This window comes from Protopterus annectens, chromosome 4.part0 (genome assembly GCF_019279795.1).
Source record: "Protopterus annectens isolate FY-2018-M chromosome 4.part0, PAN1.0, whole genome shotgun sequence".
In the NCBI taxonomy this organism is placed as follows: Eukaryota; Metazoa; Chordata; order Ceratodontiformes; family Protopteridae; genus Protopterus; species Protopterus annectens.
Window position 1 is genome coordinate 502,364,838 of NC_056733.1, and position 26,377 is coordinate 502,391,214.

Consider the following 26,377-nt stretch of genomic DNA (forward strand, 5'->3'; position numbering starts at 1 on the left):
CTGCTTGTGCTTCTTCTCAGATGTCCTTATTTCTTCATCTGCCCCACAGTGTGCATCTTAAGATCCATCTCAGGCACATCATCTTCATCACCTCTAGCTTCTTTAATTGTTCTGCCTTCACTGCTCACGTTTCTGTACCATACAGTAGTACTGGTCACACCACTAGTTTGTACACTTTACTTTTTAGCATCTTTGGCATTCTTCGGTTACACCACCCCTGACAGTCTGTGCCAGTTGGCTGCAGCCCATCTGATTTTGGATTTCACCTCCTCATCAGACCTCCCTTCTCTTCAGCTATCCCTCCCAGATACCTGAAGCTGACAACCTGTTCCGCTGTTCTCACTTCTGTCTCAATTTTCAGATTCTTATGATTTCTCCCATTTGCTACCATTACAGTTGTCTTATCTCTACTGATTTTCATCATGTGCCTTCAGTTTTTCATTCCATTCCTCAATCTTTTGCTGAAGTTCTTATTCAGAGCCGGTCTGTAATGCCACAGCATCTGCTGATAAATCCAAAGAGCAGAATGAAGAGGCACACACAAAAATAAAGTGAGAAGCGCTTTTTGTGGTTATTAAACAAACACTTTTCTTTTTTCGTGAAGAGAAGGAAGTTTGTCAATGTCACTTGCTTCTTTGTTTTCCTTCTTGGTGGCTGTTATCAGTTGTCTTTTTGTTTTGCCTGATGCCACAGCATCTGCACACAGCAGCTTTGTTGATCTGTCCCCTCCAACCTGTTTACTAATGTAGTTGATCACCAGTATGAACAACATTGGGCTCAGAGACGACCACTGATACACACCCACACTTTGTGTCAGTGGATCCTTGTACATAGTCTGCACTAATTCTACCAGTGTTTATGGGACTTCAAACCATTGCAGGGCTACCCAAATTAAGATTCTTAAGACCTTGCCATATGTAAACACACAATTCTGGCAGAAAACGCAAATATTTTGCAATCAGTGTAAACAAAAATGTGAAAATCCAAAAAAAAAAAACTAACAATACCAGCAGACATAATTCAGAACCAAGGTGCAAAGTTTGGGTTAGTGGCAGGAATTGGCTTAGTTTTTGCACACTTGAGTAAGGATGGACAACCAAAATAATACAATGTTGGAAGGTATCTCAACATGTTTTTGAACTGTTGACCTTAGCATACCAAATGACAAAATCTTAACAAAATAGTTTCCTTTTTTAAGAGTTCTGTATATTTTGGGTTTGATAACAACCCCTTTCCTTGGAATTACAACCCTAGAATCCTCATAACCTGTATGCCCTGCCATCTTTAAACTCTACCCACACACACTACGGTTATACTTTTTTACAGACCATCATCTGCTACTAATCATGCTTCTGCATTTCATATTACAGGATGACCAGAATGTCTGTCGTCATGATAAGATGATTCCATGGGCTTAGTGAAATCAGTCTCCACTGCCGTCTTCTTTCTGACCCTCTGTAGCCCTTAATTGATTTGTCCCGCCATATTCTGATGCCATGTCATTTCATTGCTATCTCTATTAACCTCAATATTATGAGATCTCTCTTCTCTGCCAATAATATTACCTAGTGCAGAAGCAAGGAATAGAATATTGTTTGACTGTCATACTCGGGTCAATGGGTTAATCACAGAATGAGCAGCTGTGCTTCATACTGCAATAAGGTAACAATATACACTGTAACAGACAGGGATATTATTCTAGTGCTTGTATATGTTCCTTTCTACAGCAATATTACACTACGTACGATCGAATAGACGACAAGTGGAGTATTAGGATAATCCGCAATAAGTAACCTCAAGATATCGCTAACCACAACCTTAAACGGAGAAGTTATGAAAACAGCCCACTCAGATCATTTGTTTTTGTTATATAAGCTGTCACTATACCATAATCAGTGGTATCTTTCATGACGTGCTATTATATCCAGGAACAATAAGTGAACTTAGAGCATTTCTATGATTACACTCAAATACCGGTAGGCAATGTAAGGACCCAGCAAAGCGTATGAACAGTTGCACCAGATACAACAGAAACAGGGACATGTATTTAGATATACAGTGGTGTTTGCCACTATACAGAAAAGAGTAGCACATTTCTTAATGTTGAGTTGTACTGAATGGATTACTAAAATAAAAGCATCATTACCCTGTTAGCCTTAGATTCAGTAGGCCAATATTAACGGCAGAAAACATCACTTCACAGGCCAATAATAAATTGACGGTAAAACCATCACTTTTGACATGGTAAAGAAAAAAAAACTTGTCAATACATTTAGAATTTTTTCTGACCAACAGAAATAGAAAGTAACTGATATACATAAAAGGAAGCCTCGCATCCCATGTTGGCTTGTGCACTCCAGACATCTGAGCAGGAAGAAGATAAGATTCAGGCAAAGTTCTCAGATATTCCAACTCTGGAAACAATAAGGAACTGTTTTCCTAGCACTGAAGTAGTGTTTTAAGTAGTAAAAAAAAGAACAGATAAGCCTACAGGGGTTTTACACAGTGAGGACGCTGTTCTGAGTGTAGCCAGAGGGATGCATCTGTTGCTAGGTTTGCAATCTTATTATTGTTTCTTACAAAGGCAATTGTATTATCTTGCCTTGCTAAGAACCTTGGGAAATATTTTATGAGGTTATTTATGATGAGACTGACAAAGCTATAATTAAGAAGTTGAGCTATTGAGCATGTTATGAGTTTGCAATGTATCAGCTGGTCACTTGATATACGAAAACCACACCAAACACAAGAGAAAACCACACCAAACACAAGAGAAATTAGCTCTATACCACAAGGAAAGACTCCACAGCAAACCAGGAAGAATTGTCACTTGATATAATTTAAACTTTAAAAAGATTTTACAGCCATTGACAAAACAGCATGCACAAACTGTTAACATGTTAACTATGAAAAACAGAAAAGCTTTTTTCTACATAATGTAATAATGCACCCCCATTGTATGTCAAAGTTGTACGTTCTCGCTACACTCCTATCTAACTCATGCATGACTCGCAGACTCCGAGTCTGTAAGAGCAAAGTGATTGACAAAGAAAAGTGAGTGTTAGATAACAGTACTGACCCTTGCCTCAACAGAGCAAGAGATGGCAAATTAAAACCCTGAAAGTACCTCAAGGTGAAAGATATTACAGCTACAAGCAGTTGACCTCAGGGAAGCGTGTCATCACCACAGAGTATGCTAGTATCTAGGAGTGGTGACCACCAAGAATACTAATACCCTAGGAATGGTCACCACCAAGTTTACTAGTACTCTAGGAGTAGTCAGCACTCTAGGAGTGGACAGCACTGAGAATGCTAGTGTTCTAGGAGTGGCAACTACCAAGTTTACTGTACTTTAGGAATGGCCACCACTGAAAATACTAGTACCTTAGAAGTGGTCACTACTAAGTATGAGTACCTGAGAAATGCTCAACACTGAGTATACTAGTACCCTAGAAGTGGCCACTACTGAGAATACTTATTCTCTAGGAGTGGTCACTGCCAAGTTTACTACTGCTTTAGGAGTGATCACCACCGAATATATTAGTACTCTAGGAGTGGTCACAACCATGTGTAAGAGTAGCCTAGGAATGGTCACCACCAAGTTTACTAGTACTTTAGCAGTGGTCACCATTGAAAATTCTAGTCAGCTAGAAGTGATCCCCACTGAGTATAGTAGCACTGTAGGAGCGGTTGCAACTGGGTATGCTTGTACCCTATGTGTGGTCACTGCTGACTATACTAGCACACAGGTGTGATCATACTGATTATATTAATACCATAAGATCATCAACATTAATTATAAGTATTATAGGTATAGTGACCACTGAACGTATTTGTACCCCAGGAATGGTAACTAATACCCAAGGTCTGGTCACCTTTGAGGATGCTAGAACCCTTATCATGCTACATGGTTGTTCAAAAACACTGAGTTCCACAGAGCTTATCATAGCAGGCAGTGGACAATGGGATGCATTCAACAGGGGGAATACAATTCATAAGAACATAAAAGTAAAATTCCTTAACCTTACAAGGGTGACAGATTTGATTTTTCACATCTTATCTGCCCTCTGTAACCATAATAAGATACATCGTAGGGGTATGAATGTGAATTGTGTTGAATGATATGATGATAATGAGAACACAGAGCAGAAAAATGTATTTAAAACAATAGAGTATCTCTTCTCTGGCTATACAACATACTTGCAAAATAGACTTTTAGTTCTATTGTAGTTTTCCTGAGTACTGAATGACAGGGTTTGAGTACTGTCTTTGTGAAGACATGTACAGCAGCTTAGTCAATACCATATCTTGTTATATTCAGTTTATTCCATAAGAGGGTGAGATGAGGGATATAGTTTTGCTAGTAATCATGTAAAGAAGCTACTGGGCAACACAAACTGTGTCCCCCTGCTGCTCTACTGACCCCTTCATTCACCTTCTTCCACTTCTCATTGCTCTTGGCTCCTGGCCTTCATTCATCCAGAACTATTTGGCATGGCATTTCACTGGCCTGTGAGATGTTTTCCATGTTCAGGAGGGAAGCGATATTATTTTTGGCACATCCTGTAACCAGAGAGCCAGAAGGATGACCCATGAACCAAGTGGCAAGGATTATTTCTTACATTTAAACTAAGCCCTGATTCTCTTGTTCTTATGTCCCTACTGTGTTGCAATGCACATAACAACCAAAACTGCCATGTACCTTTACATGCCTCCAATTACAAAACAGCTTCACTTTGGCTGTGTTTTAGGGTGTCAGGGACTAGAACCTAGCTTCCCCCAGATAATGGCCCTGCAGTAATATTTTCATCATCTCTTTGAGATGTAGGAGTTGGCCAGAAGCCACTGAGCCCCCCCCCCCAGCTGACCACTCTTGTGCAAAGGCTCACTGATCAAACCCAATTCACAAGGTATTTATCTTTTTCTGCCATAGATATTGTCTCCCCAAAAACTGTTATAGTTTTATAAAAGTAGTTAGGGATAAGAAGGCATTTGGATTACTGAAAAAAATACATAAGATCAGGTTAAAAAGAGGATGACCACTGAACTTCTGAGAAATTAATACATGTGAATGAACATCATGGAAAGAGAAATTAGCCAAGATTATGAAAACAGAAAGCAGGCAGGAGTGTAAGTAGGACAGTAACAAGACTAACAGGAAATATGACGTATAGTACTAAGAACTTGGGCAGAGATTACTTGAATATGCAGCTGTAGAGAAAGAACATAAATTGTTTAGTTACTGGGGCATCCAATATTGCGGTTGTGCATTTTTTCACCTTTCCGCACAGTATACATTCTAGCTGCAGTGGTATGACTCTCAGACTTGGGTCTGTACTGTGGTACATGTTACAGTGCCTCATGTGCACAGATGCAGCTTGGTACAGTGTGCCCAGTGCCTGCCACCAGTACCTCAGCTCTCAATATAAGCGTAGCTAGGGTGAAGTGAAGGGGTAACCACCCCTAGTGCAAGGTGCCATGGGGCATGATCCAGAGATGCTGCTTGGTTAATATTGCATTGCTAGCACCAGAAATGAATGCTGACAATGTATTTGCAGTCACATTAAAATTGCTTTAGGTTCTCAAGTTGAGAGTGCCAGACTGGGGAAAGGACCTATTTGTTTTTTATTTTTTATTTTTCTCAACGTAGAGTAGAGGGGCACCAGCTAGGGGGTTGGCACCAGGCATTACATGAATAAGCTATTTCTCTGCCTTTCAACTTCTTTGTTCAAGAATTTTGAACAAATCTAAAAATAATAGCAGGAGCAAAGGCCAGTCATCAGTGGCAATTTTTAAATATTACTTTAATTCACTTAAGTAGTTAACTGAACAACAGGTTTTGCATCATTATGTATTTTCTAAAGAATAAGTATTAAAGTCTTATTTGTCACAACTGACTGACTGTAATTCTCAGTAATTTACCAGAAAATCACAAATTTTATGAAGAACAGGGCAAAAATAAGGAGCAATAGCAGGAGCAGTCAGCACACTCAGGGGCACTTGAGCTGTGGTCTGTCTGTACCCAGGAATAAAGTACTTTTACAAGTTTCTAAGTCCTCTGAATAGGACGTACTTCAAGCTGCAACAGTGCCAACAGCTCCAACAAATGCAGAACCTTTGAAGGAATTACCCCACATCCCTACCAATGTAAAAATGAAGCTCTAGCAACTGCTTCATATGGTGGGTCTTCACTAGCATCACAACTCCTGGAAATAATGTTACATCTATTGTTCAAGTTTAACCAGTGTTCAGTTCTTATTTGAAAGAAACTGCTGACTAGTAAATAATATTTTGCAATTGCTTGGTCGCTTATTGCAGGTCTTTCTTTTAAGAGTAGAACATTAATATGCATAGTGTAAATGGCTTTCTTTAGTTGCAATGCAGCATGCATTCTGATGATGTGACACTTGCCCCTTAAACAACTTCCTGCTAGAGGGAGAGGCATAAAACCATATCCTGAGATAGAAAATCATTGGATGGGACATATAATCACTCTGTAAACACAGTAAGAATATTGTGGTAAGATATTGTCTTTGGGTGGAAAAACATTTATGTCCTAGACATTAAGGGAAAGTGACTAGTTAAGAACAGTCTTGGCATACAGCCATCTGGGAATGTCTAACAGAAAGTTCAAATTGAAAGAAAAGTGACTCTATAAGGTCAGTTGATGAAAATGCTATTTTATCTACTGTTAAATGTTGAGGTATGGGGTCTCTGCTTACAGACAGACTGGGTTGGTGATACCAACCCAACCCCCACAATGGAAATAGCTGACAGTGGTAGTTAGGTAGTTTTAGCTTTCTACTGACTGTGATGCAGGAGTCCTTTTGGGGCTAGGACTTTAAGAGACTTAGTATCAGAAGGTGTTGTTAACTGCACTGTAACATTATACAGATAAATCTCAAACAAAAATTATGTCATTATTTTTTTATTTATTTAACATTTGTTTACAGGGAAAGTCTGACTTGGAATGAATCCAATTTTCAGCAGAGGCCCAGGGAGAAATGATCCAGATGCATGTCTTTGAAACATGGGAGGAAACCAGAGCACCTGGAGGAAACCCACATGAATGCAGGGAGGATATGCAGATTCCACACAGAAGGCACCCCTACCAGGAACTGAACTGGAGAACCTCTTGCTGTGAAGTGACAACGCTACCACTGCACCACTGCGCCATCCTATGTCATGACATGAGAGTATCCTATTGCTACAGCTACTGGTTCTGGGTCAGTCAGGTGCCCCAGTACATTTTAGCATTAGGTACATACAAAAATGTGATAGTGTTAGAATCACTGTAGCCATGCACTGCTACATACCAAAATGTGATAGTGTTATAACCACTGTAGCCATGCACTACGACATACAAAAATGTGATAGTATTATAACCACTATAGCCATGCACTACTACATACCAAAATGTGATAGTGTTATAACCACTGTAGCCATGCACTACTACATACCAAAATGTGATAGTGTTATACCCACTGTAGCCATGGACTGCTACATGCTAGAGAGGAATTATGAGGATATGGAGGGGTGTCCCATCAATGTGAATAAAAGTCTGGAAGTAGTAAGTCATTAGAAGTAGCATTATCACTATTCATACACATATGCTGTACCATAACTCCAAATAGTGAGACGTTCAGAGTCTTCTTATCCTCTCAGCAGAGACAACTAAAAGCCTTGCAGCCTTGGCCAGTTGCAACACAGATGGTGACATTATTCTTCTGTCTATATGTCACTGCAGCCAGAGCCATCTTAATCAGTTTTAAAGACTTAATGATAGAGAAGTCTGTGGTTGAAAAATGATATATTTATTAAAATAGACTAGATATGTATGGCTATCTATCTGTCTATCTATCTATCTATCTGTCTACAGTATATATCTATCTATAGGTTTACTAACAAAATTGCAACCAACAAAACAAAAAACATTCAATACAACAAAAACCAACATTGAACATGAAACATTGAACAAGTCACTATGTTGATTCACATGCCGATTATTTGATTCAATATTTTTCGATATACCGTTTCTCTTGCACCTTTCAGAACAGGAACTACAGTTCTAGTTGTCAGCAGTACAAACATACTGCACAACACTAAACTTTACATTTTTTGCAGTGGGGCAAGCCCCCCCTGCAACCCCACATGCCCTGCAAATTATATATTCCAACTCCGAAATCGCACTATAGTGGGGAAAAGAGTAAAGTCCCCGATCTGCACTGTACCACAATCTCTACTAATCACATCAATCACATATGTGTGAATGTACAGTGCATTCACTGACCAGGAACTCGGACACTTGAAGGTTCGACAACATGGGATTCGGCCAATTGGAATTCAACATCCCATGATCACCAAACCTTCACTCATAATTTTCATGATAAACCTATATATTTATGTATATATATATATATATATATATATATATATATATATATATATATATATATATATATATATATGTGTGTGTGTGTGTGTGTGTGTGTGTGTGTGTGTGTGTGTGTGTGTCTGTGGACCACTTGATCTGGGCTCTGAGGCCTCACTTAATTTTACTGAAAACATTGCTTGTTAGAAAGTTTACAAAACTTAATTATACATTGATGTATGTTGATCTGAAAGGCTGCAGTAAACAGACTAGATATCTTTCTGTATATATTACCTGAACTCTACTGTCTGGAAGGTATGCCTTAATGCTACTACTAATATTGCCTATGGGAATGCTAAAATACAACCTGATAAATGCCCAAGTAAATGACAGTTGAAGTGTAAGATATCCATTAAAAAGACGCTCAGCTGTGGGCTATGGGTGGAAAAAGAGCAGAGCTCTCAACTTTTACCAACAGAATTTGGGAAAAAGAAAACATAACAAAGGAAAAGGTCTTGAATTAGGGACACATTTTAGAGGTTATCACTATTATCTTAGAAATTCTCAAAATGATTTTTAATTTTAGGAGGAATGGAGCAACACTTTGAGAAACATCAGGGGGTGTCCCTACAAAATAGAAGACAGAGATAGAATGGTTGGAGAAAACTGACATTTGTGTAGCACTTGATACCTCCTGAAACTCAGGCTAATGACACTTTACCATGCCATAGATGTTTGCAGTATGTTAAGTGTGTGCCATAGGGAAGTCACCCTACCTGACCTCCATGACGTTTATGGAGCAGTTATGATTAAATTGCTTGACCCTGACCTCTTCATCTGTTAATAACAGATCATGGATACAGCTCAAACCAGCACAGCTTTCCTAGATTTCTTCAATCACTACACATGACACAACACATTCAGCTTGTTTACATTTCTTTCTTTTTTCTTTTTTTTTTTGTAATCCAACTATTGTGAATTGGAGAAAGCAGTGTGTTAGGGACTTGGTGCAGAATGCCTAGTCTGAGTAGAAAAAAATCAGGGTTATGTCACCATGCTTAACTTTCAATAGTTAAAAAAAATGTCAGTGTTTATATTTATTCTCAGATTTACTGGAGACATGTCTTACCTTGCCTTTGTTCAGGCATTCTTCCCGAAGAAATACCTGATGGCCTTCCTCCTGCAGGAGATCCTATGGAAAAATAGCAGGCAAATGCACAGAGAAAATAAATTAAATGCCTGCTATCGCAACCACAATGCATTCGTTTTTGTGCAGAAACCATTTAAATCACTATCAGTCCTTTAAACTTAATATTGTTTTACATTTGTGAAATATAAACTATATTTTCGTAGTGCTTTGAATTTCCATTGCATTTAAGCAGTGCCATATAAACCAAACCTTAATTAAAAGTAATAGTTAATCTAATCAGACTGATTAGCTTGCATAATTATAAATATTATTTGTATTTCTCAGAAATAAAGTTGCTGGAAATCATAAAAAATTATGAATGAATGCAGCTTCTCTCTCTCTCTCTCTCTCTCTCTCTCACACACACACACACACACACACACACACACACACACACACACACACACACACACACACACAAAATATGTGCATGCAGCTAGTGAGACAGATGCAGTGATACACAGATAGAGAGATAGATAGCAGTACCCAAGGAACCTGTAGTACAAAACAGCAAGAATAGATTTTGCTTTTTTCAGATGAACATTTAAACATTTGACATAAAGCATACTCTGACTGATGCATGGCTATGAGGTATCAAAAAGAGGTGGATAATAAACAGCAATTCATTCAAATGAACAAGAACATTTTCTTCTGTCATACACAAAGAAACCACACCTTTGAACAGCAATCCAAACTGGTCTCAAACAGATTATTGCCAAAAAAAAAAAAAAAAAAAACACCCTGTGAAAAAATAATACATTGCTGAGCAGCTAGACTATTTTTATACCTTTTCAGGAAATTAATGCATTTCTTGATAGCCACCCATGATCCCATTGGTTTACGTGTGGCTTTTTTTTTTTTTTTTTGTCTTTCTTTTGGTTGTCATGTTGTTTTCTCCTTTAGCAAAGCAAATAAATGTAAGATATTTGTTTTTGAAACATAATATGGTTTGGGTAAAAGGACAAGTTAGTTGCTCCACACATTTTAGCTTTCTGAAAGATATGAATATGCGTATAAACACATAGTAAAGGAAGACTCAACACCATATTATGTTAAAGTTGACCCCCATGGAGTTACTCTTCGACCAATTTGCTCTGTCCTTCTTGCCATGTAGCTCTTGGATCTTTGAACATATTTATAGGCGTGCCCTGTACAATTACATCTAAGAAGGCAGTTCAGAGCTCTAACACACTCTGTGTAATATTTCCTTAAACAAGTGGTGAGTTGCCCACCTTCCATGAGTCACTCATGTTACCTTATATACCCATTATATTTCTTCTTAACCACCTCTTGCCCTTGCCAATGTAATGTGCCCATGCCATATGCCAGCTTTCTTCAAATGTTCAGCTATGGAGTGCTGGTTTTATATTTCAGACTTTCCATTTCTCATAGTATTCTTCATAGTTGTACAGATGATTTTAAATGTGTTTTGCCTGTCCCTGTACTGCTTTTAAAACTAGACACAATATTGCAGATGCATCCTTATCATTGCCCTGTAGTATGGCAGCATAGGAAATGCTCTTAAGAATCTCTGGAATCAGCTTCCCTACCTACCCATCCTATCATGATGTTGGTGTTTGCTTCTGATCTTTTTGCATTTAGCTGCATAATTCAGCCCAATGGAGACTCAGAGCATGATTTCAAAACCTCTTTCTTTTTTGCTATTCCCAAGTGCCCCTCATAGTCTGACACACTACCTCCCTTTAATAAGAAATTAGACAATTTGATGAGAATTCATAAATTCACTGCTGGTATGACCGACCTATTATTTATTGACATTTGATTAACATGAAAGTCCAACTCGCTAGAAATCCATTTTCAGCAGAGGCCGTGGGAAGACAAGCTCTAAATTATCACAAAACATTTTAAGAACAATAATTTTACAGTCTACAAAATGAAAAAAAAAATCTGCAGTTTAAATAATTGTTAACAGATTAGACATAATATAAAAACATTGGTTAAGAATTGATACAATGTATATGACAATCATTTAGTACTTAGAGAAGTTTTAGACAGTTTGCAGAGAAATTAAAGGTAAATTAATCTAATAGAAATAGGAATTGCAATATGAAGTGAGGGAAAAACAGGCTTATGGTATATTTAGAAAGACGTCAGGGAAGAGAATTAGATAGCAGTAAGGAAGTAAGTGAAAAAGGGAGAGTAAGGATGTATAAGGAATGAAAATGTACTTGTTCACATTTAGGGATATAGTTTATCCTGATTTTGAGCAAGAACAAATCCAGATTTAAGCTAGGAAGTCTTTCAGAGTGGTTTTAAAAGAGGGAAGAGAGGATATAGACCTGATGGATACAGGTAAGTAGTTCCAGGCCTTAGCAGCATTGTACTATTATAGACTTGCTAGGTTTGTAGACAGACAAGAGTTTTTGGTCACTGGATTGCAGTGATCAACTGGAAACATAGTTATGTAGAATGTTTTTTAGTGCTGGACAGGTAAATGGATGCTGGATAATTTTATAGGTGGTAAGAAGTTGTGTATATGTTAGTTGATGTGCTAGTTCTAGCCAATTTAGGCTGTTCAGTGCTATAGAGTGGTGGGTTTTGAAAGGGGTATATGCTGCAAATTTAGCAGCTTTGTTATAGCATTGTTCAAGTTTTAATCTTTGTGAAGCCTGGAGGTTAGTAAGGATGTCATCTCCATAAAGAAGAGTGGGGATGAGATATGTAGTGGCAAGTGTAGTTTTAGTTGCGTCGTTGAGAAAGTTTTTTCGATCTGTAAAGCATCCCTAGTATTTGATGAGTTTTTCTTATGCAATTTTGTATATGCAGGTCAAATGTAAGATTTTCATCCACTGTCATCCCTAATAGTTTGCTATGAGAAGTGACTGCAATGGTTGTATTATCAAGAGAGAGCATTTTTTTTCAGGATACAGGGCTTTGGGCAAAAGAAGTAGCAGTTTTGTCATTTTTGGGTTGAGCATGAGTTGTAAGTTATGAAGCCATGTTTCAGTAGCTATGAAAGCTTCCTGAATAATTTTTTGGAGGTGTATCATGTTGTCACATGTGAAAATGAAAGTGTAATCATCTACGTATTGTATTAGGGTGGCCTGTTGTGTGAAAGTATAGAGGGTATTGGTGAAAATGTTAAAGAGAAGGGGACCAAGGATAGACCCTTGTGGTACACCAGTGGTGACTGTGAGGTAAGGGGAGAGCATGGAGTGCCATTTTACTGACTGGTACCTATTGGACCAGTAGCTTTTGAACCACAGAAGGGTGGGTTGAGAGTGACATAGTGAGGATATTTTAAGTAGCATTGCCCCTTGAAAAAGGAGAAACATTCTAAGAGTGTACACTAGCAAGGCGTAAATTGCCATATGGTCCACTTGCCTTATACATTGCATGATTCTGTGATTCTATGAAAGTGTGTAAGTCCTACTTCAGATTCTTTCATCAGTCTACCTTCCCTACAAGCTGCACCACTTTGCATTGAAGACTGATCTCCCATCAATGACTGTACCACTCAGTGCCATTACCAACCATGCTGGGCAGGATCCTTAGCTGTGGTATTCAAGGCAAATGCCTAGTTCCTTGAAAATAGTAAGAACTATGCTAAACTGCAGTCCATGGGTAACAAGATAGTAGGACCACTGAAATGATATGAAACTGTGTAGAATAATTAACTGATGTAGGGTACATATGCAAATGAGCAACTCAACTTGCATAGTATTACAAATGCAATGGAAAGACAGTCATTAAAAGAGCCAACATGAACATTTGAAGCTGTATTACAATGCTGTGGGTGAGATTCATGGCAGTGTGAAGTATATTAAAGCTTTAACACCTGTAAAACATCTTGCACACTTACTTCTCTTTTTTTTTTGAAAGTTGTAGTAACAGGGACAGCTAAAGAGCAGTATATTACAAAGAACTATGGTTGGGTCACTGATAATAACTACCCCCAGGATTCACAAATCCTCCGTGTAAGAGTAGAGTAGTCTTACACAGAAATGCCAGTGTGTAAGAGTAAGACGGCAGCGCGCCATGCATATTAATGAGGGTGCGCTGCCATAACTCTAAGGCTAACACGGAACAATCACGAGTGCAGGGGGCGTGTCGGACTGCCGAGCAGTCCAAAAGTCCACACCCCTGCAAGTCTCCCAATTGGGAAATATCAACCTACATGAGCGAGTCCGCTCAAATGTGTAAATAGCCAACACTACACTCCCCCACATTCTAAACCCCAGTACAATTATAAAATGCAAAACTTTTAATTTTTTTTTTATTCCCGATATAGCTGCCCATATTTGCGTGTGTTTGCGTGGGTTTGCCCACTGCTTAGCTACAGTTAGCAGTCAAGACATCAAAGAGGATAATAATAAACCTATATGCAAATTAAGGAAAACAGCAATAGCGTAGTGGTAGAACCTTTGCACAAAGAGGAGGCATTCCCGGTTCGAGTCCCACCACTCCCCTTTTTATTTTCTGTTGGGAAATCTGTATATGAAAAGAATCCCTGAGATTTATCATTGAAATTATAGTAAATCGCATTGAAATGGCCTATGTAGTAGTGAACGAATTTTAAATATATATAAGAAAGTGAAATAGTTCTGCATACTGATGAATGCATGAGTAATGTATCTTAAGCAATGTGAAGCACTGCTAAGCAAAGTTTACCAGTATTAAGCACATTACAGTATAATTGCCCATAGCTTAGCACTGCTTTAACTAGTGCAATAGCATTGCCCGGAGCTGCAAACTGTGCCAACCAGCGCAATGTAGAGCAATGTAGAGCAACATCGGGCAACGTAGAGCAAAGTCGGTAAAACATAGCCACACCTCCTTGCCGGTCTGGCCAGTAGTGAAATAAAAAGCAATGACAGGCCTCAAACCCGGGATACCATGCACCATAATCACAGGACTGAACCACTAAGCCATGACAGCTTTTCGTAAGTATGCACTTTCAACACACACATACATATCAATGGAAGTTTACCCATTGCTAAGCAGGTGTACCCTCAGCTGTGTTTTTTCAAAACTGGTCAATCACAAATAAGTGTGGGAAATGATGCATATTTAAGCTCCATAGGTGGAAATACTTGCCATAACTGGTTGTAGCTCCCATCTGCAGGCCGCAATGGCTGGTGCTGGAGAGGGCTCTTGTTTTCGAGTGCAACGTTGGGGCATTGAGGAGTCAAAAGTTATGGTTTGGCTTCTTGTCCATAATCATGAGGATAGACTTCTGCAGGGCCAGTACCAGGGCACCAAATACAAAGCAGAAGCCTGGGACAGTCTAGCTCATGAACTCACCAGTGCCACAGGTGTCCCGCGGACTGGTGAGCAGGTCAGACACCACCATGCAGACCTGAAGAGATGCAAGGTGGATCAACTGGTCCAGTGGATCCAGGAGGCCTGTGGGATGGCAATTGCCCCACTACTGAGTAAGTAGCCATGGAATTAAGTATGCAAGAATTGCTATTCTAGTGTATACTATGGATAGGTATGTCTCAATATCACTTCATCTACTTCACAGCTGCAGGTGTCCGTGCTGCAAATCAGCAAGCCTATGCAGATAGGCTGCTAAGGCTGCGCCACCAGGCAGGTTAGTAATTATTCTGCTTGCACTGTTATGTAAAATAAATGAGAGTGCCTGAAAAAAGTGTTTGAACACAATAAATAAAAGTATAATAAATCTCTAATAATTATTCTGCATGTACTGTTATATAAAATAAATGAGAGAGCCTCTAGAAAAGTATTTTAAGTCTTTAATAAAGGTATAATTCCTGGAGTGTGTCTGTGTCATTTTCTTTGATATGTTGTTGTACTCTTGCATTATAGAAATAGTACTGTTGTATTAAGCGCTGTTAACACACAATTGGGTAGGCCCATATATAGTGGTTGAAGGGAGTGCCAGTAGCTTTTAAGCATATTCACAGTCCTCAACTGTTGGTTCATGATCAGCCTGTACAGGTTAATCTGGCACATGAGTAGCTTGGTATTGTGTTCCCCAGAAATGTCATTGTGCTGGCAGAAATGTAGGGAGCTGTTAACATATAACTGATAATTCCACCTAAACATATCTTGATAAGTATAGGAAAGTAGAGCTGTCAGTGTACCATCTCAGCAGTAGTGTGTCTGAGCAACTCACAAAATATGTAGCGGTAACATCAGCATCCCGGACAGTTTGTATGTCAGATACAGACCATGTATATAAAGATCTAGCAAAACCCATTTCACGATCTAAGGACAATTGTGTAGTGTAATAATACATGTAGGGGACATATAACTGCAGTCAATAGGAATGTAGTGTAAACTAGAAGGAAATATAAGTTGTTAATGGAGCTATCATTTTCCACCCTACTGTATGTGCATAAAAAATGCAATTCCACACCTCAATGGGTATGTCTAATCTCAAAACATTTGTTGGGACATATGTCCTATTGGTTTATAAATATCTGCATTTATTTCAATGCATGTGCCCTGTTCATATACCACAATATTGGTGGCCTGTTGCCATCGATTAAACCTGCATGTTGTTGTAATGTCCACTGTTGTTCCATATATGCATGTGTCATGCTTGCTGTTCAACTGTTGGAACTCTGGTGTGTTGGGTTAATGGGAATACTTCTGCATGCTGTAATAACTAATTGGGAATGCTGTTGACTGTTACTAACCCATATTTCCATTAAATCCTCCCAAACATAGAACGTATGGGAAGGCCGGTCCCAACGGACCCACCTGTTCCACCTCAGCTGGCGATAGCACCTGGCACCAGCAGGTCCGGTGCCCAGCCTGGGACCTCCTCCTCCTCCTCCTCCGTTTGCCCTGTGCCACCTTCGGGTGGAAGTACTGCAGGGGATGGGGCTCACCCCCCCCATGCAAACGTGGGTGGAAAAGGGCCACCTATCACCCTCCAAACGGTCCGGGCTGTGGTGCATAGGGAGATTGAGTGTTCTGTCTCTGATCCTCTACGCCAGCTTGAGGAGCAAGTGCCGTGACTCATGGGTGAGCCTGCCCCTCCTACACAGCCCCCAGCACAGCCACCCTCTGGGCTGTGAAGGTGCAGTGGTGCCTGCCCATGGGTGGGGATCTCAGTTCCACTGTTGCCATCTGTGTGCTCATGGTCTTGCGATATCCAAAGATCCTTCCCCGTCAATGGTGTTCACCCACCATATGTGTCATATTCCGCCCCTGTATGCGTCTTGTTTGTCTTGTCTGTTTACCTCCCCAACCTACCTCCCCAAATATACCTACTTCCCCTACCCCACATTCCACTCTCACCTGAAAAAAAAGAAAAAAGGGCAATCTGCGCACAAAAAAAAAAATTACACCCCATACATAGCTGCCCATTTTGCACATATGTCCACTGGACACATAAACTGATATTTAATTTGCAATACAACATACTTTGCTGTCCTCACCCCTCTCACAGGGGTTGAAGGTTTCAAATTCCCCTCCAAATTGATTGCATATGCACAGCTGTTGCTGTTAAAGAAATGGGCAGCTATGGGCCTTCCCTACACCTGTCCTGCACATCCCGAGCTGTTTTCCCTACTGTCTTTCCCTCTTTGTGCCCCTTTTTCACCACTTTCCTATCTCCCCATTTTCTTTTCTTTCAAAGAAATTAGTGCAGGGTTTAGCGGGAGTAAGCACTTTTAAGCAGTAGTTAGGTTTGCGTGAGTGTGCGTCTTTGTGCGCTTGTGTGCGCTTAGCTAGGTATCACACAAACCCGTGCAAACCCGCTTACAACTGCTTAAAAGTGCCTTAGTTACCCTGTATGTCAGGGCCCCTGTTCTGCACAGCAGCAAAATAAAACACCTCTATCAGTCTCAAACCCCAGACCTTGTACACACTAGACTGCATGAAGTACCACTAAGCCATGGTAGACATACAACAAATTGGTGCTGAAATAAATATATCATGTATCAGAATGAGGAATGTAAAGGTAAAATAGGAATGCCATAACACAAATCTTGTTCTGTGGATCTTTACCAGCAGTTCTCGTGGAATTGCATTACATGACTGTGAAAAGAGAACCAGCCATTCTAGCAGGAAATAATGTTACAGCAGCACTTTACAACCCCCACACAGTATCATAGCAGGACAAACACTAGCATATCTGAATAGGGCAGAGGCCATACTTCCCAACTGTGACTAATTTTCAGGCATGTAGCTGATTTTGAGACAGGTTTTAGCTGTGTCCCTCTGAATCCCTCTGAAAGGTACTGACGTTAGGCAAAAAGGTGGGGAATTACACTTAATGAATAATGACAATAAGTAAGAGTTAGACACTGCTTGTACTTCAGGAAATGTGTATTAATCCATATGCTCTGGTTCTCTCAAAGTCTCAACTTAATGTCTCTAACATTTTAAAGGTGTACCTCACTTCTACCTACATTTCCCTGAGTCTAACAATAAACGAAAAAACTAGTAAAAAATAATAAAAAGTGAAACGTAGCTGAAAAGCACGGATATCTTTATTACAAACAACACTGAGCGCTTTCACCCACCACAATGCAGGTTTCTTCAGAGTAATTACATAATGGAGCAGCTTATCTTATATAATCATGTTTAACCTATAATGTCCTCTCAACAATAAATCAATTAATTAATACGTATAAATGCAACAATTCCATTTAAAGTCACCAACACAAGCATAAATAGCAGATGTACTGTGTGTAACATACCATACTAATCGTATATACTATTCTTTTTTAAAAAGTTTTATGCAGTGCTTTTATATATCTGTTAACTATAAATATATAACCTAACCAATGTAAAGTTACACCTATAATGACAACAGTTGTATCCTTATAATAAAATAAATTAAATATGTATATATATATATATATATATATATATAGTGTTATTTAAAATAAATTAGTATTAAAATGTGTTAAAAATATAAATTTTATTTGTGTTAATTTATGAATGTACTTAATGTATATATTTAATAAGTTGTGCTTATTTACGTATATATTTCATATAATTCATATAAAAATTTTAAAAATTTATTAAATATTAAATATTAAATATTAAATTATATGTTGTGCGAATTTAATTTTAACTTACTAACAATAGATATGTGTTCGTTAATTCCTGGTTTACTACATGCATTCAATCTTAACTGCCATAAACATTCCTTCAACTCTAACAGTGCATTAACATCGCCTTCTTTCGTAGTGGTTTGAGGTAACCTATCTATAACAAAAAAGAAAAATTTCTTAAAATCCGGGCAAGTTAAACTGTACAAATAATGAATTTGTTAATTTTTTATTTTTAATATCCCTATTGTGTTCTGCTATTCTTTCTTAAGTTTTCTAATTGTCTTTCCAATATAGAACGCCTGACATGACAGGCATATGGCTACATAAATAACTAATTTTGTATTACAATTTACATGCCCTGGGCACCTAATAGTACGACTGTGACCTTTAATTGTAACATAAGGTCCATCTCTAATAAATCTACATGACCTACAGAAACCACATTTTTTCATCTGTGAGTCTCTAAATCTGGTCTCACTTTCAAAATAATCCTTAAGATTTTTACCCCTACTAAAGACTATTGTGGGGTTTAGACCTATTTCTTGTAAAATGTCACTTTGATTAATAAATACTTTGTCCCAGGCTTCAATAATTGTGTCTTTTATTAAATGTGCACTATTACTATATGGTAATACCATAGCATTTGATTTGTGATTAACATTACCTTGTTGTGTATTTCTATTTGACAATCCATATTTTAATATGGGCTGGTAACCAGTTTCTCTCTTTTTTGTCACCTCATTCCTAATGTTTAACATCAACTTGTTAGGATATCCTCTCTCAGTCAACATATCAATTAAATAGTCGATTTCATTTTCAAAAATGTTGTCTTCACTAATCATCCTAGAAAGTCTTACCATCTGTCCTTTAACCAGACGTTTCTGAAAGGCTGGATGGCAACTTTTGTAATGCAAATATGAGTTTGAGAATGTTTTTTTCCTATAAATATTTGACTCTAGTTCGTTACCCTTTTTATATAGTTTAATATCCAAATATTCACCACTTTCTTTATTAATACTGTATGTAAACTTCAGGAATGAGGTAGTATTGTTGAGATATTCTATGAATTCTTTTATTTCGTCATGACTACTTTATGACAATTTTAGACCAGTGTTTACATCCAAAAACATATTTCTTTTCCCACATAGCCAAAACTAAATTGGCATAAATGGGGGCACATCTTGCCCCCATAGCTACACCTGAACATTGTTTATAATGCTCACCTCCATGTCTAAAAAAATTATTATCCAGTACCATCTCCATAATTTCTAGCATAGTTTTCCTCTTAACTATGTGCATTTTACTGTAACATTCCAGACTTCCTTCAAAAAGTTGCAAGCCTTCATTTAGGGGAATGACTGAAAATAAATTAACAACATCAATTGTGACTATATAAATAGTATCCAAGTTGCTTTTATTATAGTCTTTAAGTTTTTCTAAGCAATGCCAAGAGTCCTTTACTATGTGGTGAATGTTCTTGATTACTTCACCACAATTAATGTCGATATAATGTGCAATTGCTTCCAACTTGGAATACTTGGCAGACACAATTGGTCTAAATGGGGGATTTGATACATTTTTGTGTATCTTCGGTATCCCGAAAATTGATGGTGTCACTGGAAATTCTACTAATAAATAATCATATTCTTTGTCCGATATTGTGCCATCCATAAGAAATTCATACAATTGCCAATCAATTTTTGTGTACGCTTTTATAATGTCATATTTTGGAATTATTGTGTATGTGGTCTCATCATTCAACATATCAGTCATTTTGTTTAAATAATCAGTGTTATTCATTATTACAACCCCTCCCCCCCTTGGCTGGTTTCATAACCCTATAATTATTAGTTGAACTCAACTCTTTTAAACAGAATCTTTCTGGTACTGTAAGGATGTCAGTTACATTGTGTCCTTCTTTCCATATTTTTCTTATTTGCATCTCACATAACATTTCAAATAAATGAATAATAGGGTTATTAGGGGGAATAAACGTACTTGATCTCTTCAAAGTGAAATTCTTTTCACAATCTATTGCCTGCTTTCTTCCCTTAAAAAACAATCTTAAATTCAACAATCTAGTGTATGTTTTCAAATTTAACAATACTTTCCCCAAATCAGGTTTAAAACTGGGTACAAATTTAAAACCCTTTTTAAATAACGATAAATAGTCACCTTGCATATTTTTATCTGTATAATTGTAAACAGAAAAACCTCCATCAGAAAAAATTTCACAGTGTAACTCTTCATGCAACTGCATAACTAGTTTCTGATTCGTTTGAAGGTGTCTCAAAATCAAACACTTTTGCTTCGTAAATCAATTTATCATAACCCTGCACATTTTCATTAACACTTGCATGTGTGTTATTATCTAAAATCATAACATTACTTAATTCATTATTTGTGTCTACTAAAAGATTGTTAGCACAATGTACAGAATGGCCATCAAAAATGTCACAATCGCGCGTATCACCAATATATTTTTGTACATAACAACCTTCCCTTAAATTAGTACAAGTGTTCATACTGTTTCAAGTAACAGCATAATCTAAAATTGAAAGTTTATCTATTAGTACTGGTGTTGTACTGGTTTGAATCTGCTTTGGTTGCTGTTCTGGTAACTTGTTTGATAATAGTTGTGATGCTGCTGCCGATCCTGGTAATGCTCTTTCAAGCGTTCTGATCTGCGTAAAGTTGGCTCTTCTAAAAAATGCTCTGTTGGACTATCGTAGTATTGTGCTTCTGCACTATATGTCTGCACATTTTTATCAAACAGAACAGCATCCCTATACCTTGTTTTGTCCTGCACCCGGTTGTTTCCCTGTCCAATACAAGTCTTTTTATAGTCTCTGAAATGGGCATATGCGCAATTATTGTGATAATCATTAGAGTCCCTGTGAAGTTTTTTGTTTTTATGGTCAAGCCCATTGCTAACATACCTGTTAACCTCATCTAAAATGTTGTCAAGTTTATATTTACTGTGCTCGTATAACAAGTCATTTTTAATACTGTTGTCAAGCGCTGTTAGGCTTTACATATGATTATATACGATTAGTATGGTATGTTACACACAGTACATCTGCTATTTATCCTTGTGTTGGTGACTTTAAATGGAATTGTTGCATTTATACGTATTAATTAATTGATTTATTGTTGAGAGGACATTATAGGTTAAACATGATTATATAAGATAAGCTGCTCCATTATGTAATTACTCTGAAGAAACCTGCATTGTGGTGGGTGAAAGCACTCAGTGTTGTTTGTAATAAAGATATCCGTGCTTTTCAGCTACGTTTCACTTTTTATTATTATTTCCCTGAGTCTGTTCAAATATGTACCTGAGTGTTTGAGAGGCCTGGCAGAGGCAGAAACACACAGGCATATCAGCTATTCTGCTGTTACACACTGTGCAAATAGCTTTGGAAGGAGTTCCAGAAGCATACCCTTATGTACGAGTACAACACTGAAATACCAAGGGATGTAGCCATGTACTGGTAGCAACCAACTGTGACAATGCCATTGTTCCAGTGCTGAAAAGACCGGTTTGGTGCACAGACAAAGAATAACAGGCTAACCTCTGGCTACCATCTGGATAGGTCCACATTTGGGAGCTACGCAGGCAGACTACTTGCCTTGGTAAACTAACAGGTACACAGCAACCCTTTAAGTCCAGCAAGATAAAGTTCGCACATTAATACATAATGCCCTCTGTCATTCTGCACCCCTACCCAAATGTACAATATACCTGCGTGCTCAGGGTCTACCAAGGATGTAGGTAGGCATACTCAGTACAGAAATTTGTCCAGTTTTCTTGAGCAGCCTGTGCTAATGTCAACACTAAAAAAGCACAAACTGTTCAAAAGTGAGTAAATTAATATTGGCAGTATAGCAGTTCACAAACAGTTCATGTGCCAAATGAATACATCTCAATAACTACTTTTGTATGGCAGTTAATTGTATAAGTAGAAAAGAAACTACATACTCCCATGTATCTTGTGTTAGCATTTGTAGGGGTGAGTACAATTCTACACTGGCAACTGTGTAGTAGAAGTGGCAACATTCAGGTTTGAGTACAACATTTAAATCACTGGCTACACCCCTAGCTTCAGATATAGGAACTATACCAAGCTTCTGACTTACACAACGGTGTCCACAGCAAACAAGCATGGGCCCCATTTTGGAAAGCTGAAAGGGCTACGCCTACCTGAGATAGCAATTTATAGCATTGGGTTGCTATGACAGTGTGTACTGCAATTACCACACAGCAGGCTGCATGCAATTACCAAATGGTGGCCACCAATTAGTGCAGAGGCCATCACATGCACATTTGCAGATACCTATAAAAGCAGGCTGTACTTGCTGGCCACACATGCAATCATCCCATTGCAGATGCTGAGGGAGAGAAAGAGACAGAGACAGAGAGAGAGACACATACCCCCACCCACACCGGCGGGAAAAAAAAAGCCAAAGACACACCAAAACTACAAACACATACAAAGGAAAGGTATGTAACAGATATGTATTTACTGGCATGTAGTAGTTGTATTTGAAGACTACTCTACATACTTTGAAACATCAATATGTGGCAGCAGTATGTATCTATGTTAAGATGTCCTGCATAACTACTGCCATGGACAAATCAGTGTGTAGCTTTGTGCAGTGGGACATAACTGTGATATACGTAGCTCAGCATTAAATGTCAAACATCTGAACCATGTTTTCTGTGTTCTGTACAGTAGTGTGGACAATGGCTGGTTGGGGGAGTAGCGCATACAGCTATATAACCATGGATGTGACAGAGTGACACATGCATGATAGTCATATCAACGTGTAGCTTAGCATTGGCAACTGCTGTACCAGGCTAGTATGCTAATCTAGCATTTGCAGCTATGTATACACCCTCTAATATTACTGTGTGCTCACAATGTTGCAGCAAGGCCCAACAGGTCAGCCGTGAGGTCCAGGGACTTACAACAGTGTGGACCTTGTGTGTGTATGGCACACACATACGGAGAGATATATCTGTGGAAGATATATTGGCATCTGTACATGTGCATAGAGCAAGGGACATACTGCAACTGTTTCTGAAGGGAGGTCATATATATGTTTGTGAAGGTTGTGATGTGCATATTTGTATGTAGGTAGTAGTGTGTGGCAAACAAGACAGCATACTGTGTTGGTATATGACATGTGGTGGTTAAACGCTGTGGGTGTGATTTGTTAGGTTTGCAGTGTTGCAGCCAGTGAGGCCTACTAAAGCCACATAGGCTGAGAACACCTTCAATGCATTTTGCACAAGACTGTGCAATATCATTACATAACTGTATACCTCACATACTTCGGATAATTGATATTCCCACCATGAAAGGTGTACTGTATATGTGCCTATATGTATATCTATATGTACACCAATGGATGTTTATATGTATGTGTATATATATATATATATATATATATATATATATATATATATATATATGTATATATATATATATATATATATATATAGAGAGAGAGAGAGTCATATTTACTGCGACAGATGCCTGGTGACAAAGCCATGGCCTCAAGCTCAATGTCGGAAATTCATTGGAATCCCTTTTGCTAAAATCTCTGTACCCATGAGCTACCACATAGGTGGTAGTTGACTTAACACCGAAAGTGTGATAAGAGACCATGGGACACAGGTGGACAGTAGTCTCCCCCTTGATAATTACAGTGCCACACTAGTCATGTAATCTCTCTACATGGCACACTTCATCACAAAAGCTGTGTCATCCAGGGAAAAATAGGTCAGTGTTCCCCTCTACTCATCACTCACAAAACCCATTATAGAGTACAATCCCCCTTCTGGTACGTACCTCACAAGACATCTACAGCAACTGGAAAGGCCACAGACATACCTCACAAAGAGTAATACTGTCCTCAAACAGATGCCCTATGCAGACTGTCTCACAAAACCACAGCTAGACTGTGTCACATACCAGCAACCCAGAGGTGACCTTTGCCTAACATACAAAGCTATGTCAAACCCAGAGCTGTTGGACATGCTCCACATAAACAGATCACAATCCCTATGAGCTACATGCTCTAGGGGCCTAAACCTTGTCACCTCAATAAACAGAGCATGCTGGAGGGATAGATACCCATCTCAGACACATTCCATACTCTGGAACAAACTACCTGTCAATAGCAAACAAAGCTCCTAAGTAGCACTCATCATGAATAGTCTTGATGATTGGATGGGAGTTAGGAAATACACCTCGGGAATCACCTCTGTGGCTCTGCTTGACAGGGGCATATGACATTAAATTACTTGGGTGTCAAAGGCCAGGGTACCATCTGGCTAGGCTTCTATAGGCCCTAGGGCCAATAGCCTATTACCTACCTAGGAACCAATACACACCCACATGTACTTGTTGCAATAATTGCTATGTGAGGTTGACTGAGTGTGATGGTGAATGTGTTGGTGAATGTGTCACAGTTGTGTATATGTGGGATAGCTTAGTGGGAAACTGTTTCAGTCATGGTATTATGTGTCCTAGCTCTGATCCTAGCAAAAGATATGTATGCTATTGCTTACCAGAAAAAGCAGTATGGCATACGGTCTGACGTAGTCCCTTTGTGTTAACTGGGGTGTGCCATTGGAGGATAAAGCAGTACATGTATGCTCATTGATTGGTACTGCTGGTGAATCAAACCCCTGTATGAACTGTAGTACTACCTGAAACTGTAGGCCTAAACAGCACAGTATGGTGTATGTCCACATTGCTTGGAAACACTGTTTTGTGTGTTCCCTGTAGTCCTCACAGATTACATACCTCAAGCATAAGGGTTTGTAAGTACTGACACACAGTACTGTATGGTACACACGTAAAGCTCATCTGAGTTGCCATACTTCTGTGTCCTGTATGTATGTCTGATGTGTGTGTGGGTATGCCTGTAACATGCCCTCGATCATATGTGTGTTACAGGATATAAGTGCGTATCTAGCAACATGTATAGTCTAGTACAGCAGTATGCCACCTATATTCATGAATGTGCACATATTGTAGGCTGGGGTTTTCCATCAACAACTAGTGTGGTATACTGGTAATACTGTAACCGGACTTTACAATCATTGCAATGGATTACAAATTTTGTTATGCATTAGCTTGATATATACCTCCTGTGGCTAGGTGGTGCATTGTGTCATATATGGTGTGCCATGTACTGTTGCATAGTCTTACATAGTGGTTTCTCTTTGTTGCTGTGCAGAAAATGTTGTAATATATGGAGCGTATCAGGCTCTGTCAGGCAGTTGTGGGTTGAGCACTGATATGTGCTATTGAAAGTGTGTATCCTCTGACAGACAATAGTTTGCTATTTATGGCAGTTCAGTGATATCTGTACCGTAGAATGTTAAGTGTGCCACATGACTTGCTCACACATATTGTTTCATTGTCTTCCAGGCTCATGGCCCACCATCGCAATCCTGCCTATAGTCGTGCAGAGGATGACATATTAACCACCTGTCTCATCCAACACTACACCCTGCTATTTTCAAGAACCAGCCAGGACCAGCATGAGCGGACTGCACTGTGGCAAGATGTTGTCCATAGGATAAATGACATAGGCATGCATAACCGGACATATGAGCAGGTACAACATCACTGCAGTGATTTACTTAGACATGTCCGGCAGCATGCGTCTGATGTCCGTAGGCAACAGCTTGCCACAGGTGGTGGGGTTGCCACCCATCCCCCCCTCACCAGAGTGGAGGAACTGCTCCTGAGCCTGGGGGCTCCCAGCCAACAACAGCAGCACACATGTATCACC

General features: G+C 38.8%; 1 protein-coding gene across 2 annotated transcripts in view; it reads right to left on the minus strand.

Annotated features, from left to right (window-relative positions):
- The window catches only part of RPH3A (rabphilin 3A), a 1,850,086-nt gene that overhangs the window by 282,900 nt on the left and 1,540,809 nt on the right, over window positions 1–26,377 (minus strand). For both annotated transcript variants that reach the window (XM_044068420.1, XM_044068419.1), the window contains one exon: window positions 9,501–9,563. In XM_044068420.1, the coding sequence (XP_043924355.1) occupies window positions 9,501–9,563 (63 nt within the window). The remainder of the gene's footprint in view (window positions 1–9,500; window positions 9,564–26,377) is intronic.